The sequence below is a fragment of the Nestor notabilis genome, unplaced genomic scaffold (genome assembly GCF_000696875.1).
Source record: "Nestor notabilis isolate BGI_N333 unplaced genomic scaffold, ASM69687v1 scaffold7321, whole genome shotgun sequence".
Lineage (NCBI taxonomy): Eukaryota > Metazoa > Chordata > Aves > Psittaciformes > Psittacidae > Nestor > Nestor notabilis.
Window position 1 is genome coordinate 28,716 of NW_009916099.1, and position 17,524 is coordinate 46,239.

At 42.6% G+C, this 17,524-nt stretch overlaps 1 protein-coding gene across 1 annotated transcript in view; it reads left to right on the forward strand.

Moving 5' to 3' along the window:
- LDLRAD3 (low density lipoprotein receptor class A domain containing 3) overlaps window positions 1-17,524 on the forward strand; it is a gene marked incomplete at its 5' end in the record, with an annotated part of 47,824 nt that overhangs the window by 27,627 nt on the left and 2,673 nt on the right. Inside the window, one exon of the mRNA XM_010024443.1 lies at window positions 16,901-17,246. Coding sequence (XP_010022745.1) covers window positions 16,901-17,246 — 346 coding nt within the window. The remainder of the gene's footprint in view (window positions 1-16,900; window positions 17,247-17,524) is intronic.

The following is a 17,524-nucleotide window of genomic DNA, read 5'->3' on the forward strand; positions in this document are numbered from 1 at the left end:
GGAGCCTGGCTGATAACACCTGAAGACTGTGCTGCCATTCCGTGGGACCTCGATAGGCTGGAGAATTGGGCAAAGAGAAACCTCATGAGGTTCAACAAGGGCAAGTGTAGGCTGCTGCACCTGGGAATAAAGAACCCCAAGTACCAGCACAGGCTGGGGGCCGACCTGCTAGAGAGCAGTTCAGCTGAGAAGGACCTCAGGGTATTGGTAGAGAAGGCTCCGGGGACACCTTAGAGCAGTTCCCAGTGCCTAAAGGAGCCAACGAGAAAGCTAGAGAGGGGCTTTTTAGAAGGGCCTGTAGTGACAGGACAAGGGGGAATGGCTTTAAACTGACAGAGGGGAGATTGAGATGAGATTTTAGGAAGAAGTTCTTCCCTGTGAGGGTGCTGAGGTGCTGGCACAGGGTGCCCAGAGAAGCTGTGGCTGCCCCATCCCTGGCAGTGTTCAAGGCCAGGCTGGACACAGGGGCTTGGAGCAACCTGCTCTAGTGGAGTAAGTAGATGAGCTTTAGGGTCCCTTCCAACCCAATTCATTCTATGATTCCATGATAAAAGACTCTTCTCCAGTCACTTCCAGGATAAAAGACTCTTCTTCAGTCACTTCTACTTGCACTTCTGGCTCAAACTTGATTTCTAGGTTTCCTCTTTTCTTTAAAAAAATTTCCCTATATCTATGCTGCCCATCATCCCCTGTGAGAGCTCTGACTGTTTTGCATGAAGTCTCCTGACCCTGGCTCCTGTACCAAGGTGACCAAGTGAAATGGTAAGAATAATGAGTTAGAAGAGAAAAATGTCACTCCAACCTAAAAATATTTACGGACTTCTGTCATCAGCTTCACTGTCACTGAGCTAACAAAGTTAAGGCTGAATAGGCCATTTCTTTGGAATCACAGAACTGTTACGGTTTGAAAGGACCTGAAATGTCATCTGGTTCCATCAGATGAGCTGCTGCCATAGACCACAGGTACATTTGGATAAAACTTGTTAAACCAGTACTTTTTTGTGAGTACTGTATTACTGAGAATGATGTTTAAAACATGCCATAGTGGACAAACTCCTGTGTCCGGTGTCTTGCCAGACTAAGGATATTCCATCAAACTGAGGTCATCCTGCTAACCTTCACTGATTTCAAGGGGAAACCAGCTCATTACCACAGCAGTAATTAAATGTGCATGCCTGCTTGACAGATTTGATACTTAATTAAAGTAGAAGTATTCTGGTGGGGTAGTTGAGCTAAATGACAGTTCAACATTTGCAAGACTGACATAATCTGATTTGTTTTTCTTTTTTTCTTCTTTCAAAGTGTTTCTTAGTGTATTGGTTTGCATGGAGCAATCCTCAGGAAATATGCACTAGCCTGGAATGTTTCTAGCAGGTATTTTCTAAGTTTTGAAGAAGAGCATAAAAGATTTCCATCAGGTGAAAGGTGCAGAGTATATTTAAAAAACCCCAAACAAACAACAACCTTGAAGAATTTCACTCAAAACCATTGGCTGTATTTTTGTGTGTATGTCTGTGTAACACTGTTGCTGGCTGTTAGCAGAGTGAAGAAAAACCAAATGTCTTTGGTTAAGAAAAGTTTAGACTTACAAAGAGCTTTGCAGTATTGTGTGATAAGTATTCAACAGTAGTCTATGAAAGTATGTAACTGAATTAATGTTTTGCTTCACTTTTTAAAGTGGACATAATAAACAAGTAGAGATTCTTCCCCACTGAATTGCAAATTACCTGTAAAAAAGAAATCTTTGCTTTCTGACAGTGTACTGGTCTAGTTTGTTCAGAACCTCCTAGTTAATAGTACACATGTGGCTCACAGGTTCAACAGCCCTTAGACTACTGAGACAGAACAAATACTCTAGTCATTTGGTTTACTGGTAAGGGATCACTAATCATAGGTCGTTATGACAATTACTTAAAGTGCTTTTTTGGCATTCTTGGGCTCTTGACTTTCAATGCTTTTTCTTTTTAATTACCTTTTTAATTACTTGCCATCCACCCTGGGAACTCACAATTGGCTCTTTACTGAGGACTTTCAAAATGAGGAATTCCTCTTGGCTATTAAGCTTCCACCTTCTTTATAATAGCAACTCTGCTGATTATGATGTACACTTCCTCCTGACTTGATTAAAGTCCCTTTCTGTCTCTTACTTTAGATGTGGTCCAACACAGCTTTAACCCTTGCTCTGTCATACAGCTTTGTAATGCTCAAGCCTTTAGCACTCGTCATGTGCTCTGAAAAGCAGTTTCCAACACAGGTGATGGAATTGAGTGTCTGGGATGTGACGTTTGTTGCAACAATATTTTGAACCATTTTGGACGTGTTTGGGGTGGAATTGCTCTTACCTGTCTTTTTGAAGCTCTTTTTTATTGTTGTTTTACTGCATCTGCTGACAGAGAGGAGATTTAGGTTAGATACTGGGAAGTTCTTCCCTGTGAGGGTGCTGAGGCACTGGCACAGGGTGCCCAGAGAAGCTGTGGCTGCCCCATCCCTGGCAGTGTTCAAGGCCAGCTTGGACACAGGGGCTTGGAGCAACCTGCTCTAGTGGAAGGTGTCTCTGGCCGTGGTAGGGGGTGGAACTGGATGAGCTTTAAGGTCCCTTCCAACCCAAACCAGTCTGTGATCCTATGATTTGAGGTGTTCTTCTTAAACACAGGATAACAGTCTTGGTTCCAGATAACTGGAAGAAAAGTTAGTGGTAATGCTTCCCTTCCTGCTTTCCTTTCCGAAAATCTGCTGGCTGATTAAACATTGGTAAGATTTCTTGACAGGTGAAAAAACTTAAATTTGATTAAACCAAGAAAGATTGAGGCTATAGAGTTAAGCTGGAAAAGGTGTTTGAAATACAGATGAGTTGACCTTTTTGTTGTTTTGGTTTAAACAGTAATGGATTGTTTTAATGGGCTAAAAAGACAGTATTGCCATTATTGTGCAGTACTAAGGACATGGGGCTAACTTGATTATGGGGCTGTGCAGTGTAGGCCTCTGAAATGTCCTCTGGTTTGCCAAGAAATGTTGCTGGTCATGTTTAAGTACCAGTTACATTCTGGAAGTTGCTGAGGCCGCATGCAGTGCCTCCACTGCCACAGCATGGAATTTAGATGCTTTTTCAGTAGACGGCAAGATTTTGCATTGTACGGTGTCCTATATAAAAGGCATATCCCAAATGAATGAAACACCATGTGTACAGCTGAAGTAGACTACCCTAGAAAATAAGGAGACTGTTAAATGCTTGCTTATAGCTTTGAAAGACTGACCTGTTGATTTAAAAAGTTACCATGCACAGTGTGTGCTCCTGGGCAGTTATTTTTCTAGGCCAATTAAAAATCTGGCTTTCCTACTTGATTATTCCTCTTCCCCAACTTGGAAGGGACCTTAAAGCTCATCCAGTTCCAACCCCCTGCCATGGGCAGGGACACCTTCCACTAGAGCAGGTTGCTCCAAGCCCCTGTGTCCAACCTGGCCTTGAACACTGCCAGGGATGGGGCAGCCACAGCTTCTCTGGGCACCCTGTGCCAGCGCCTCAGCACCCTCACAGGGAAGAGCTTCTGCCTCAGAGCTCATCTCAATCTCCCCTCTGTCAGTTTAAGCCATTCCCTCTTGTCCTGTCACTACATTATCTGTCAAAAGCCCCTCTCCAGGTTTCCTTTGTCTCTTTCAGGCTCTGGAAGCTGCTCTAAGGTCTACCCTGAGCCTTCTGTTCTCCAGGCTGAAGAGGCCCAGCTCCCCCAGCCTGTTTGTTACTTTAAAAAAAAAAGCTGCTGTAGGACTGGACATCCCAACTCATCAGTCACCCTTGAGATATTGGGTGCTATGTCGGAATGACAGGGAAAGAAAATTCCAGGTTTGAGTCTGATCTAAGCTAACTGGCAGAGATGGAGTAGTCATGTCTTCGGGGATAACGTGCTCATGTACTGCATGAGAAGCCAATTGGCAGCAGGCACCTTTAAATCTTTTTTATTTGAAGAGTGTACAACTAACAAGCGTACAGCAAATGTGTATTAGGGTAATACTCTCTTATGTTCAGTGGTGAAATTTACAGTACTCCTCTACGCTACATTACTAGTACTCTCTGCCTTGTTACGAGAAACAATTAACAGAACGTTTTGGTGTATGACACCAATGGAGGTAAAAGCACCGTGCTTTCAGGAATGACTTGGTTTGGGAAATTTTAATTTTCAATTAAGCTTGAAAGGACAAAGTGCAAAATTAACAAACTTGCAATTAATTTCAGTAGTAATTATGTAAAAATTCGAGGCATATAGAAGATGAGAAGCGTGGAATAATTAGTTGTGGATTTTTTTACTGCTGTAATTACAGTGATGAATATGCATGAGGATGTTTGGGGAAAGGAAGCACAGCAAGCAATTGTATTTAATTAAACTTTTAGCTGGCTTAGTTATGGAGGCTGCTCTTTTTTCTTTAATCCTTTCAGAACTGCTGTGAAACTCCTGAGGCAGGGTAGTTCCACTCGAGTGTGAAAATTACTGTTTAGGATCTGGTTTTGCTATGTAGAGGTCTCCCAGGTCATCTTAATGGAATGCTGCTTGGCAGAAGAGGACCTGGGGGTGCTGACTGATGGCTGCTGAGCATGAGCCAGCTTGTGGCCAGGCAGCCAAGGCGGCCAACGGCATCCTGGCCTGTATCAGCAATAGTGTGGCCAGCAGGGCCAGGGCAGTGATCATCTCCCTGTGCTGGCACTGGTGAGGCTGCACCTCGAGTCCTGTGTTCAGTTCTGGGCCCCTCAGTACAAGGACATTGAGGTGCTGGAGCAGGTCCAGAGAAGGGCAATGGAGCTGGTGAAGGGTCTGGAGCACAGGTCTGATGAAGAGCAGCTGAGGGAACTGGGGTGTTTAGTCTGGAGAAGAGAAAGCTCAGGGGAGACCTTATCTGCAGCTACCTGAAAGGAGGATGGAGCCAGGAGGTGGCTGGTCTCTTCTGCTAAGTAATGGGTAATAGGACAAGAGGAAACGGCCTCAAGCTGCACCAGTGAACATTTAGTTTGGATATTAGGAAAAATTTTTTTCTCAAAAGGGTGCTCAGGCATTGAAAGAGGCTGCCCAGGGAAGTGGAGGAATCACCGTCCTTGGAAGTGTTCAAAAACACTTGGTGGACTTGGCAGTCATGGGGTAACAGTTGGACTTGATGATCTTGAAGGTCTTTACCAACCTAGTTGGTGCTATGATTGTGTAATTCATAGATAACCATTATGTTCTGATTTTCTGGCTCTTGAAACTTCTGTGGAAAGCCCAGTGAAAGTGAATTGCAGCTTTTATTGTTCATGTATTTAAATGGTTCAAAGAGAAAGATGTAGAGTGATACACAGGTGAGCATGAGGTGGAGAAACCATCCTGATCTTCAGTAGCGTGAGGCAAGAGTGATGGCTGTACACAGTGATACTGAGATCAGCCTTTCGCTTCCAGAGGTCTTTTTTTATGGGTTCCTTGTCTATAGAAACAGAAGGTAGCTGAAAAATTAAAGAAAAATGGTTTGTAAAGGGAGCAAGGAGTCAGAAGGAACGAGTGTATGTGACTTGTTTTGTGGTTTTATTCGGTGTTTTCTAGATACTTGGTGTGTTCAACTTAGTCTAGAATCCAGTGTGGTTTTTGTTTGGGTTTTTGGGGTTATTTTTGGGGTTTGGTTTTTTTTTTTTTTTTTTTGGTGTTTGATTTTTTGTTTGGTTGGGTTTGGGGTTTTGTTTTTGAGTTGCTTTTTTGGGGGGGGGGCAGTTTTTTGTTTTTGTTTTTTTATTTTCCTGATTTGTGTTTAGTCAGGCTTTTTAGCTATTATGTAGGCATGTTAAATCCATCTCCATCTTGAATGCATGTACGATGTGGATGGCTTGTTAAAATATCACACAGTGCTGGGGAGGACAGCACAGAGTTGCTCCAGGATAATTAAATGCACCTTAACAGTAAAGTAATAAAGCCTCCTCCTTTACAATAGTAAAGAAAATGTAAATAATCCATTCAATTATCTGTGTGGAGAGAAGGGTATGGTGATGGATGCTGAGGACTCCTGACTGATCCTGGCTGACAGTTTTTAGCTCTACAGCTTTAGGTGGATCATTGTATTAATTTAAGCCTTGGGCTTTAGGAAAGGAAGATGTTTGCCTGTCTTGTTGGACTGCTCTAATGATTCTGTGATTTGTCTATGTATACTTGAGGGAAGAGTACTATAAAAGTAATTACGTACAAGTTAATGATTTGCATCTGTACTAAAAAGGAGCAGTCGTAAATGTGTTTGTTTCTTCCTGTTTAAAATGAGGTATACTCTGCAACTTTTTTTAAGAATGATTTTTAAAATTGCTGCAGATGCTCCTATATGGGTGTGTGTTATGGGAACGTGTTTCAGCCGTTATAAAAGAACCTCCCTAGAACCTTTTCCCACGTGATGTGGTTATTCCCCAGTACATATTCCATACTGTTGCACAGCTTTTGTTTAAATATATCCCGACACATCACTTCGTCTATTTTCTCTTCTTTCTGTGAAGTGTATCATTAAATTTGCCCTGCATCTATTCCCTTTTACCCTTGTTGCCTTTAGTTCTAATCTGCTCAACAATCTAAAAATGAGTCACTGAGCTTAATGTTTATAACCCATGGCTATTATAAATACTTCGATCATGTCCCCTCTTAATCATCTTCTCTCAAGACTAAATAAATCATACTGTTTTCTCTATTGATATTTAAGCGCTGTTTCTCCATTCATCATCATTGTCTCATACTGTACTCTCACCAGCCTAATTCTGTCTGTCTTCAAATAAGCTGGCCAAAAAATGGATGCTATCATTCAAGTGCGGTTTCATTAGTGTTTTGTAGAATCACACAACAATATGTTTAATATCCTTTCCTTGTGATAAGCCAGTTTTCTGTTAACCTTCTTTACCACTGCAGTGCATTAGACCGAGATTCTGTCACTAAAGGTTCATTTTCATGTGACACATTAGCTAATTCTGTGCCTTTTAAAGTATGCTTAGCTGTGCTAATCTTTATTATTTGCCTCCAGTCTTTTCATGCAGAATGTGAACTATAAGTATACTACCAAAATCTCTTCATTTGTCCTTGCATACAGTAATTATCTTGACGTAGTGATTAATAATTATGATTCTTGCCTCTTCATACAAATCTGAAAATGCATTTTTCTTTCTCGCATTGAACACACACTTTTCATATCAAGAATTGCACAATTCAGCATGATTAGCGCAGTCAGCCAGGGTCAAAGGGAAAATAAATGTTTCCACAATCTCTGTGGAAACAAAAAGCAAGACTGCATCTTCAGCGAGAATAAAACCTGGCACTCTCACATTCATTAGGCTGCGTTTGTCAGTGCTGAATAAACAGCCTTTCATCAAGTGCAGCAATTTAATTCATTCTGTAATTAAAGATATTTTTGCTTAATTTATTTATATGAAAACTTGCTGAAGTGAGACCAAAATTCTTATAATGCATATTTCAAAAAGAGGAATGAAGTTTCTGGATAAACTCCCAGGTACTATAATATCTTGATTTACTGTCTGAAATGTTACACTGAGCCCATCCACAGAGGAAAGCTATCCAAGTTTCCTCTACGCATGAAATGGAGAGATGAGCTCCTTCTTCCCTGCCCCTGGGTCAGGGCAATCCCAAGCACAACTGCAGGCTGGGCGAGATTGTATTGGAGAGCAGCCGTGAGGAGCAGGACTTGAGGGGGTTGGGTGGTGAGAAGCTCCCCATGACCTGGCAGTGTGCACTTGCAGCCCAGATACCAACCATGTCCTGGGCTTTGTCACCAGCAGCGTGAGCAGCAGGTCAAGGGAGGGGATTCCCCCTTTGCTTTGCTCTGGTGAGACCCTGTAAGTCTTGCAGAATATATAGAATTGTCAGTGAAGTACGAACTTGTATTGAACTCAGCAGTAGGATAGGATCATGCAACAAGTGAGAGAAAATTCTTTAAAAGAGGAGATCCATCCTTGTCGTAATGAGGGGGTTTTCAGGCTTTTTTTCTGTGTGTCTGAAGACAGGCTTGGTGAAACTAGTGCAGGTTTGTCAGCTCACTCAGAGAAATAACCCAAATATGGATTTTATGGGGTGTTTTGGGTTATTTGATTGTAAGGGGTGAAGGTTGTAGTGGGGTTTTTTAGACTTACAGGCGAGCATGTAAATTCAGAGGTCTCAGGTTGCTTCACTTTTTCTTCCCCATCCTTTTCTCTGGCATTACACAGTCTGTGTTTTGTGAATGGGAAGGCCAAATAGGGCTGTGCAATAGCTACTTTCACAACCAATTGTTATCATCTTTTCTGTTGTGTTTTATGGTTTATTGCTTTTTTTAATTGCCTTTTTTTTTAATAATATTAAAGGCAAGATTCAGAGTTTGATTTGCAACGAAGTATGATGTTTGTTAACAGCTTCCTGAAGATAGAACCTGAACATAGCAAAGCTACTGAGGCCACAATTTGGCAAAACCTTGTTGCTGTTTACACGGGGTTTACAGAGCTTGTAGCTGGAAGCAAACATTAGTTTGTATATCAAACAATTGTAATGCAAAGTCAGGATAACTTTAAGAAGCAAAGTATCTCATGATGTAACTTCACGCAGGTGCTTTCTCTGGTGGAACCAAGCACCGATCACCATCGTGATTTGAACTGTGTGTCTACCCAAATCCTCTCGGTCATCATGGTCTTGCTTTCCTCTCCTTTTGCTTTCTGGAGGTAGCTTGTGGGGCTCTTGCTGGAATGGATTTGCTGCCCGTTCCTCTGCTGCATCTTGGAAGCAGTCATTGAAGGGGTGTTGGGTGGGTATGAATAGATGATGTGAAATGGGACTGTAGGAAGAGGATTAGGTGACCTAGCAGGTCTTGTCTGCCTCTGCTGTCTGGTTTGGTTCTTTTTTTTTCTTTCCACTCAAGATCACAACCTGCTGATGGTTTCTGAATAGTTAGGACACTATCTTGAATGAGTAAAGCTATGTGGACCTTGTGCCTGACAACATCTAATCACAATTCTAATAAAAATAGGACTGATCATAGTAATACATAAGACAGGGCATGGACTTTCTACTAATGCTTTTCCAAAAACCAGAGCCATTAAAATATAGTCGTTGAATGATTAGACTAAATTTAAAAGCTCATTGCTTTACAGTATATCTAAATCACACTTAAGCAGTATTTCTTGGCAAGTACAGCTGACTCTGCAGGGTCTGTAAACCGTGCACTGCCTCTCTTCAAGCCTTATTATTCTTCTTACGCACCCTACCACTAATGCAGCATCTTGGAAAATGTTAATGTCCCCACTCTAGCTAAACAGGATGTCTCTTCTTACCAACCTCCAGAATAAATGCTGTAAAAATGCAATTTATCTGTCCTGTACAGCATCCCACATTGAGCTTTTTCCAGACATCCTTTTGAAATAACATGCATTTTTGCAGGCATGTAAATCACCCAAGGTAAATAGGTGACAGTTTCATAACGTGATATATTTAGTTTCAAGGTTGATAGATGATAAAAACACAAGAATTACATCCACTGATTTTTCATTTTAATTACCTTTTTGTTTTGAGTTTTATGGGGTTTAATTTTGGGGTTTTTTTCCCTCATAGGTATTCAAATGATACCAAAGAATGTTAGCGGAGCATGTTATGGAAACTTGGATTCTAAACTCTCAGGGCCAGACAGGAATATGAAAGGCAAAGCCACCCATGGCCTTTGACAAATCTATTTTCTTCATACTTCTGACTTGAAACTGCTTAAGACCTTTCAAAATTAATGTATGTAGAGCATGCATCTGCAGGGAGCAGGGACCTGATACAACATCCAGGCTCTTACCTACCTCAGAGCTCTGCAATTCCAATTAACCTTTCCAGAAGACAGGATGGTCCACATGCACATAAATTTGCCAGTGTTGCCAAGGGTATTTGGTCAGAAATATACTTGTTATGCCATTATTTAAAGATGGGAAGATGAACCTGATGTTGGAGACTAACTGTGAGTCTGCTTTTGTCTTCCTGGTTAGTTACACAGTTCTGTTAACTTCTGCTCTGAAACTTTCTTTTGTCTTAACTTTCAAGACTATACAGTACTACTCATTAAGTGTACACAATGGATTGCACAGCAACCAGAGACCCAAAATCTGGATTTACTCCTGCAGTTGGGGAATGCTGTTTGCGACTTGAACATCTCTTGTGAGATGAGGGGGGACGAGCAGGCTATGGTAGAAAATCAGTGGCTGTTATCTCCCACTTAGGCATAGTGCTTGCACTGGGGCTAGGGCCTGGGAAGCTGCTAGTTGTCATAGGTCTTGGCAAGAGTGCCCAAAGTGTGTTTATGCTGTGAAGACAATACAGGTTGTCTTTCTTTGAAGCACATTCTCTGCTTTATTTTATAAGCTTGGTCCACCAAAGAGCCTTTTAGTAGTGATGCTGTTTGAGATTTTCAGTTTAAACTTAGTGCCTGGGAGGAGGGTGATAGTAGTGAAAGCCCCTGGAAGCCCCTGTCAGTGCACCAGGCTCTTGCTGGGTGTCATAAAACATTGAGAAGTGTACAGTAACAAACTTCTTGGCAGCCTCCTTGATAGCAACCCTCCATTTTCAAAGTAGAAAGAGCAGGCAAACAGAAGTAACCTAACCCCTCTATTTAGAGAAGAAGACTTCATTAGGAAAAAGTTCATCCTTTTTATGGTCTGCCCCTGCTTTTTGGCATAGTTTCTGTAGTGGCTGTGAATTAATCAAATTACACCACTAACCTTTTGGGCTATCACATGTCTAGGCAGGGCTGCTTGGATCAACGTCGGGCTGATCCTGAATTGCATTTGAGTAACACTTTAATTTCCTCCTTGGCCTCCATCCAGCTGCCAAGCCTGGACCTTTTGTTTTCTGTGCTTGATGGCAGATTTTGGCTTTACAGGTTTTTACATTACTGCCAAGTTAATTTTAGAACTTCAGTTGCCATGGCTACTGCTGAGTATTTCTTGGTTCTCTACTTATTTGCTCAGTTTGCTGCTTTCACTTTTTTTTTTTCCCTTTTTTTCTTTTTGTGTGTGTGAAGTTCATGGAGTAATTATCCTACCCTGCAGAAGATAAAGGGGAGGGCATGTGGGAGGTGAGGCCCTTGCTCTCCAGTCTGATGACTTAGCTGCTCTTTCAGTAGCAGCAAAGACTTGAAAGCACTGCTCTTGTAACGTGCAGTCAGGATGAGGGGTTTAAGTCTGGGGAGGAAGGCACAGGTAATGCACTCACCTGGATGCACTGAATGAGATGTGCTGAGATCACTGCTACTTCTGCTGACCATCTTGGGGTTTATCTGTGCCTTGCTGACTAATTGTATAGACTTATACAACTATATGTAGTTCCAAGTCATAGAATCCTAAACCAGTTTGGGTTAGAAGGGACCTTAGAGCTCATCTAGTTCTAATCTACAGGTTTCATCCTGCTGCTTTCCCAGAAATTTTACCCATTTACTGAGTACCTGTTAAGCACAAGATGTAATCGTGTTGTATTACTTTGGCCAGTTTCCATCGATAAGCTCTGATCAGTGTGTGTAACACCTCTAATAACAAATCCCTCTTCAGTGCCTGAAACAGAGAAAGCCAAAGCAGGGCAGCAACACACTTTGAATGCAGTTGAAAACAAATCCTTGTCTTAGGTGTCCAAGGGAAACATGAGGCTGCCTGGGGAGGGGAGCAAATGGTAACTGAGCATGAAACTCCGTGAAGTCAGGATGAGAAATTTAAGAGATTTTGGAGACGTAGCTGGATGTCCCAGGAACTCCTTGCACAAAAAGAAAATAATGGCAGAGGCTTTGCCTGTCTGTATTTGATTTTTTTTGGTCATCTTTAACCTTCGAAGCTGCAGCTCTGCTCTTTAGCCAGTTGGAATTTAAATGCGTTGCTACAGTAGCATCTTTGTTGGAGATGGACCGTGACTCGTGCTCATTAAGGCTACAGATGTCTGCTCAGATTATGCATTTCAAAAGCTTTCTCTGTGATGAACTGTGAAACGCCAGGCTTGAGCAGAGGATTGAGAAAGATAAAATAATAGCTCCTCATCCCTGTGTCTGGCAGACTTAATGCAGTTGCTCTCAGATCTTTCTAAAAACTTCGAGGCAACGGATTTGTTCACAGTCAATAAGATAGCCCTGCGAGCACAACCCGTTGTGTTTCCTTTATCAGTCTTTTCCTAACTTATTCACAAAGCTCTTTACACTGCAAAAATCTCTAATCTGCGGATACAGCATTTCCCAGATAACTGGGGTTTAATAGGCATAAGTGGCAGTGATAAACTGTTTATATGTGCTGTGATTAGAAAACATAGATCTTCATAAAGGGGAGAGGGGAAGCACGAAGAATAAATACTCCATGAATTTAAACCTGAAATTGGTGAATTTACATTTAATAGCAGAACAGGCAGAACTGTTTAAACCTGACTGGATAATACCTGCTGCCTCTGGGAGAAGATGACTGAATTATCTAGAAATTCAGTTCAGTGACTTCTATGATGTGTAAACATTTGCTGAAAGTTACTAGAGCAGAGCTGAAGAGTTGTGGCTCTTTCTTCCTAAAGTAGTGGTGCGTGTCCAGCTAAGATTTTTCAGGTGTTCTTATATTTCCCCTTCTCCCTACTGCAGCGTGCACTAAATGTGTAGAGGTTCCTCAGGCAGTCCTATTTAGTGCTGTGGTTTAACCCCAGCTGGCAGCTGAGCCCCACACAGTCCTCCTGGTGGGACGGGGTAAGAGTTAAAAGGGTAAAAGTGAAAAAGCTTATGGGTTGAGATGAGGACAATTTAATGGGTAAAGCTTTATATGCTGAGCATGACATGGTGTGCAGTATCCCTTGGGTCAGTTTGGGCCAACTGTCTCCTCCCAACTCCTTGTGCACCCCCAGCCTGCTCCTGGTGGGGTGGAGTAAGGACCAGAAAAGGCCATGACTTTATGTAAGCACTGCTGAGCAGGAGCTGAAACATCCCTGTGTGAACAAGGCTGTTCCCAGCACAAATCCAAAACACAGCCCCATACCAGCTACTGTGAAGAAAATTAACTCTGTCCTAGCCAAGATGAGCATAGCTAGGTACTCATTATTCCCTTCCACATCTCTGTATACTCACCTGGCTCTGTTACCAAGGAATTACTAAGAAGTTACTCATTTCAACATGATGAGATATATAGTAAGACAAAGAAAAAACTTGATGTAAAAGTCTCTTGTGTGCAGAACTGTCTCATAGTTCTGCTACTTTTGGTTTAGCTGTGCTATAGGGCAGTTTTCTTGCCCAGAGCATTTTGGAAGACTGTTAAGAGCAGTTAATTTCTTCTCCTTGAATGGGAAGTGCCTTCTCTGGGGCTATAAGCCAAGGTAATGTTACTTTCATCTTTTGCAGATTTAGATTTAAAGCCTTTGCTGGAAAAGGTAGGTTAGATGCAAGTGTGTCTGTCTTGGTTTAAACTACACCACAGCAGAAGTAAAATGTCACTGGACTTCATTTGTAAGCATGTTTTGCTAAGGGACCTTACGATTGTACCATCTTGGCCCAGAAGGCAAGAATAAGATTGTTACAGTGGTGGAAGAACACTTTATTTCAGTGAAAACTGAATCTTCCTAGGCAGAACTCCATCTCTGAGATGGGGTGCATTCTGTGTTCCTGTAAAGGTATAAAGACTGTGCATGTTTAGGGAGCTGGTTTTTTTGCATGGGGAGGGAGAGTGATTCCATGCAAAGTATTCAGTGCTGCCCAGGGCACAAGAAAGAGCACTAGATGGGTAAAATGTTTTTTTTTTCATCCTCACAGGGTCATAGAGTCACAGCATATTTTGGGTTGGAAGGGGTGTTAAAGCTCATCCAGTTCCAACCCCCTGCCACGGGCAGTGACACTTTCCACTAAAGCAGGTTGCTCCAAGCCCCTGTGTCCAACCTGGCCTTGAACACTGCCAGGGATGGGGCAGCCACCGCTTCTTCGGGCAACCTGTGCCCCTGTGCCAGCGCCTCAGCACCCTCACAGGGAAGAATTTTTTCCTTATGTATATGTAGTACCCCTTATATATATCCGTACCCCTCAGTGCAGCTCCATGTTGGACACACACAGCCTAGAACTAGCTGAATGGATGGAGATGTTTATTCAGATCCCAAAAGCAATATTACTGTGTTGGCAGGTTCAAAGGCTGCACCAGATAGCATTATTCAAAACAGCACGTTCCTGGATCTCATGGTTTGGAGATCTCCACATGGACCTGTGGTCCGTAGTGTAGGCATGCCCTTAGCTTGCTCTTGTTCTCAGAGAGACATTGAACTATGTGGGAATGCAAGCAGCAGATCTAAAAACCTGAGAAGGGATAGTGTTACTGGCAAAGAAATGATGTTTCATTGGCTGCAGTAATCCCAAAGCTCCAAATCAGCATGTTAATTTCAAATTTACCCAAAATCTCTGCAAGATATGTGGGTTGTTGCGTGCAAAGAACCAAATAAAATAGCTGTTTTGTTTCAGACTGTCCTAAAGCTGGTCATCAGATACCATCTGACTTTTGATCAAGTATTTTCTTCTTCAGCAGTCTGGTTAATCTGTTTGGATTTATGGAATTTTTTTGTGCAGGACCTCAAAGATGCTCTCCTGAACAGTTGGATAACCTTGAAAGTTTTGGCAATGTGTTGACATACAATTCAGTCCTATCACTTTTCTTCTCTTTCAATAAAATGGAGATTATAAAGAGAAAGGACAGTGCTGCTGTGGAATGATCCCATGGTAACTCATGAAGTCTCATCGGCGTGCAAAGGCATCCTGTTCTCACTCTTATGCCAATGCACTGTAACCAATGAGCTAAGCTGAATGAAACTCCTGTGGTATTTTATTGGCATGTCATAATATATTTACCTTCCCTGCAGTGAAGAATTGCAGGTAGTGCATGAATCAGTTCTTGCAAATAAACTTGTTGATGTTCACATAAAAATGACCTGCCTGTCACTATACTCCCTAGGCTAGCCCTTGTCCATGATATGAATTCATTTCTCAGGTGGTGAATTTTGGGAGTGTATTAAAGAAGCCACAGCAATATGTGATGTCTGTAATTAAAATTACTAATGCATGTAAATTCCTTTCCTCCTTTCTGGTTTGATTTACATTCTTCATGCAGACCTTGCTCACTTTGATTGAGCCAGAGACCTCGTGTTGACTGGTAAACAATGATTTTTGCTCTCTCTCCAGCACAATTGCACAGGGAAATAAATTTAGTAAGGATCCTTGCTGAGATGTGTGACCTTAGGTATCAAGAAATCTGCATGTCTTGCAGCTGACCTGCACAGCTCTAGTCTGTGGTTGGAGTGGCATCATCAGTAAGACAGTGAAACTATTTAAGAGTGCTGGATTTAGTAGTCAGTACCAGGACCGATAACCATAGAATCACAGACTGGTTTGGGTTGGAAAGGACCTTAAAAGCTCAACCAGTTCCAACCTCCTACCGCAGGCAGGGACACCTTCCACTAGAGCAGGTTGCTCCAAGCCCCTGTGTCCAACCTGGCCTTGAGCACTGCCAGGGATGGGGCAGCCACAGCTTCTCTGGGCACCCTGTGCCAGCGCCTCAGCACCCTCACAGAGGAGAAATCATGTTCGTTCAGTTCTACTACAGTCTTTCCCATTTCATTCCTTCTTACTGAAGTACCTATGACTTAAAATAGAGATGTTTAAAGGATTAGCTATTTTCTGTTGTTACCTTACCTGACTAATGCGTAAGTTATTTTTAGGGATGCTGGAAAATGTGGTTTGGTGTTTAACCATGGAAGTGAACTACCAAAATAAAATACTGGGAAAAATACCCAAAGCATCTCAATGCAGTACAGTAGGTGCTTGAGGAAAGCTCTTCTATTATATTTGGATACAGTTGGTATATATTTCATTGTTTTGTTGCTAGAGGAATTTGTAAGTGGCTCAGTGGCAGTTCTGAGTGATCAAAAAGCAGGTTTAGTTGATAGGTGAAAGAAAAGAAAATAACACTTTAAGATTTACTGTCCCAGCCTTCTGCAGCAGGAAATTGAGTTTGGATGGATAGTCCTCTTGTAATTGTATGGATGTTGGAGGTCTAGGGGTTGGGTTTGTTTTGGTTGGTTTTGACTTGGCTTCTCCTTTTTTCTTGAGATAGATGAATGTCTGGTCAGAATAGTCCTTTTCTTTTTGAGTCTGTAAGGAGTTATAGCCTGTGCAGAAATAGAAATTATCCCTCCCCAGTAAAGAAAATGGTGCTCAAAGGCTGTATAATCTTGTGAACACAGGGCTGCAATGGAGCCAGGAGAACATGTTTCTGTGGTGCTGGCTCCGGCCTCAGATGCGGCAGAGTTGCATCAGTGTGTTTATGCCATTTTGCTTCTCTGAGCCTCTTTCCTCCTTTCCGTTTGTCTCAATTTGCTGTGTTTTCTTATAAGATCTGGATGGATCTTGAATTACATACAAACATCGTCCAGTCATTGTTTCAGTACCTTTTGCTTCTCTGGGCCCAAAGCCCAGGCAGGAATTCCTTCTCCTGTATGACAACTGAACGAATCCAACTTTTCCACCTTGGATTCCAGTGTGCTGTGCCAGGTACAGCTAGCTTACATGCTTATGCCTCAGACCTGGGTGTCTTACCTCTGGAAACAAGAAGTTATGACTTCTTGGTAAGGATGGGGCAGATACTCCCATGCTTCCTGCTGCAGCATGTGATTTTATCTTTCTCAGATGGTCTCGCCCTAGTAGTTTATTTCCTGGCATTAACTGCGGGTGAGGATGGACTGAGTGACAGTGAGCCAATCTGAGTTGCATGCATACACTTTTCATAAGCTGATTTTTCACAGTATGAAGAAAACTTGAAAACTTGCTTTTGTCTCACGGTGCAATAGCAGAAAACACAGCGTAGGTTAAGAGGAGTTTTATATTAAACATCTCACATCTCAGACTTCCTTTTCCTTTTGTCTTGCAGAGGCAGGCAGTGGCCAAGATTATGTGACCTCAGAAAACCAGCTGCTCTACTACCCTAGCATTACCTACGCTATCATCGGCAGCTCCGTCATTTTCGTCCTTGTGGTGGCCTTCCTTGCCTTAGTCCTGCATCACCAACGGAAACGCAACAATCTGATGACCTTGCCAGTGCATCGACTGCAGCACCCTGTCCTGCTGTCCCGGCTGGTGGTCCTTGATCACCCGCACCACTGCAGTGTCACCTACAACGTCAACAATGGGATCCAGTACATGTCCAGCCAGGCCTACCACAGGCCAGTGGACCTGGACTCTCCACCGTCCTATTCGGAGGCTGTGCTCGACCAAAGGTATGCACGGAAGCGAATTCCGTGCTCACCAAAGTTTAATACTACTGCTTGTAGCTCTGTTAATCTGTGCTTTTGCTCCCTATTTATTGAGAGCAGCCCTGAGGAGGACTTGGGGGTTTTGGTTGATGAGAAACTCACCATGACCCGGCAGTGTGCACTTGCAGCCCACAAAGCAACTGTGTCCTGGGCTGCATGCATCACCAGGAGCATGACCCGCAGGTTGAGGGAGGGGATTCTACCCCTCTACCCCAGTCTGGTGAGAACCAACCTGCGGTCCT